The sequence below is a fragment of the Apaloderma vittatum genome, unplaced genomic scaffold, assembly GCF_000703405.1.
Source record: "Apaloderma vittatum isolate BGI_N311 unplaced genomic scaffold, ASM70340v1 scaffold33368, whole genome shotgun sequence".
In the NCBI taxonomy this organism is placed as follows: domain Eukaryota; kingdom Metazoa; phylum Chordata; class Aves; order Trogoniformes; family Trogonidae; genus Apaloderma; species Apaloderma vittatum.
Window position 1 is genome coordinate 5334 of NW_009733321.1, and position 261 is coordinate 5594.

The 261-nt window shown below is 56.7% G+C and overlaps 1 protein-coding gene across 1 annotated transcript in view; it reads right to left on the minus strand.

Annotated features, from left to right (window-relative positions):
• LOC104278741 (kalirin-like) overlaps positions 1 to 261 on the minus strand; it is a gene marked incomplete at its 5' end in the record, with an annotated part of 44525 nt that overhangs the window by 129 nt on the left and 44135 nt on the right. The window contains 1 exon segment of the mRNA XM_009875816.1: positions 1 to 261. This exon segment is cut by the window's left edge and continues 129 nt beyond it; it is cut by the window's right edge and continues 16 nt beyond it. Within this exon segment, the coding sequence (XP_009874118.1) occupies positions 1 to 261 (261 nt within the window).

The following is a 261-nucleotide window of genomic DNA, read 5'->3' on the forward strand; positions in this document are numbered from 1 at the left end:
CCCTTGGTGCGTTGGCACCCACGGGTGCTGTAAACAAGTGGCTGCCGTCGGCCTCCTCCGGAAGTCTTCCTGGAGGATAACGTTGATGAAATCCCTGGCGGCGTGACTCACGTCGGAGAAGTACTCGGGCGGGAAGCTGAAATCTACTCTGCACACGTTGATACATGTCTCCTCTTTGCTTTCATCCAGGAACGGGGAGACACCACTTAACATGACGTAGGTGAGGACCCCGATGCTCCAGATGTCCGTGCTCAGGGAGAC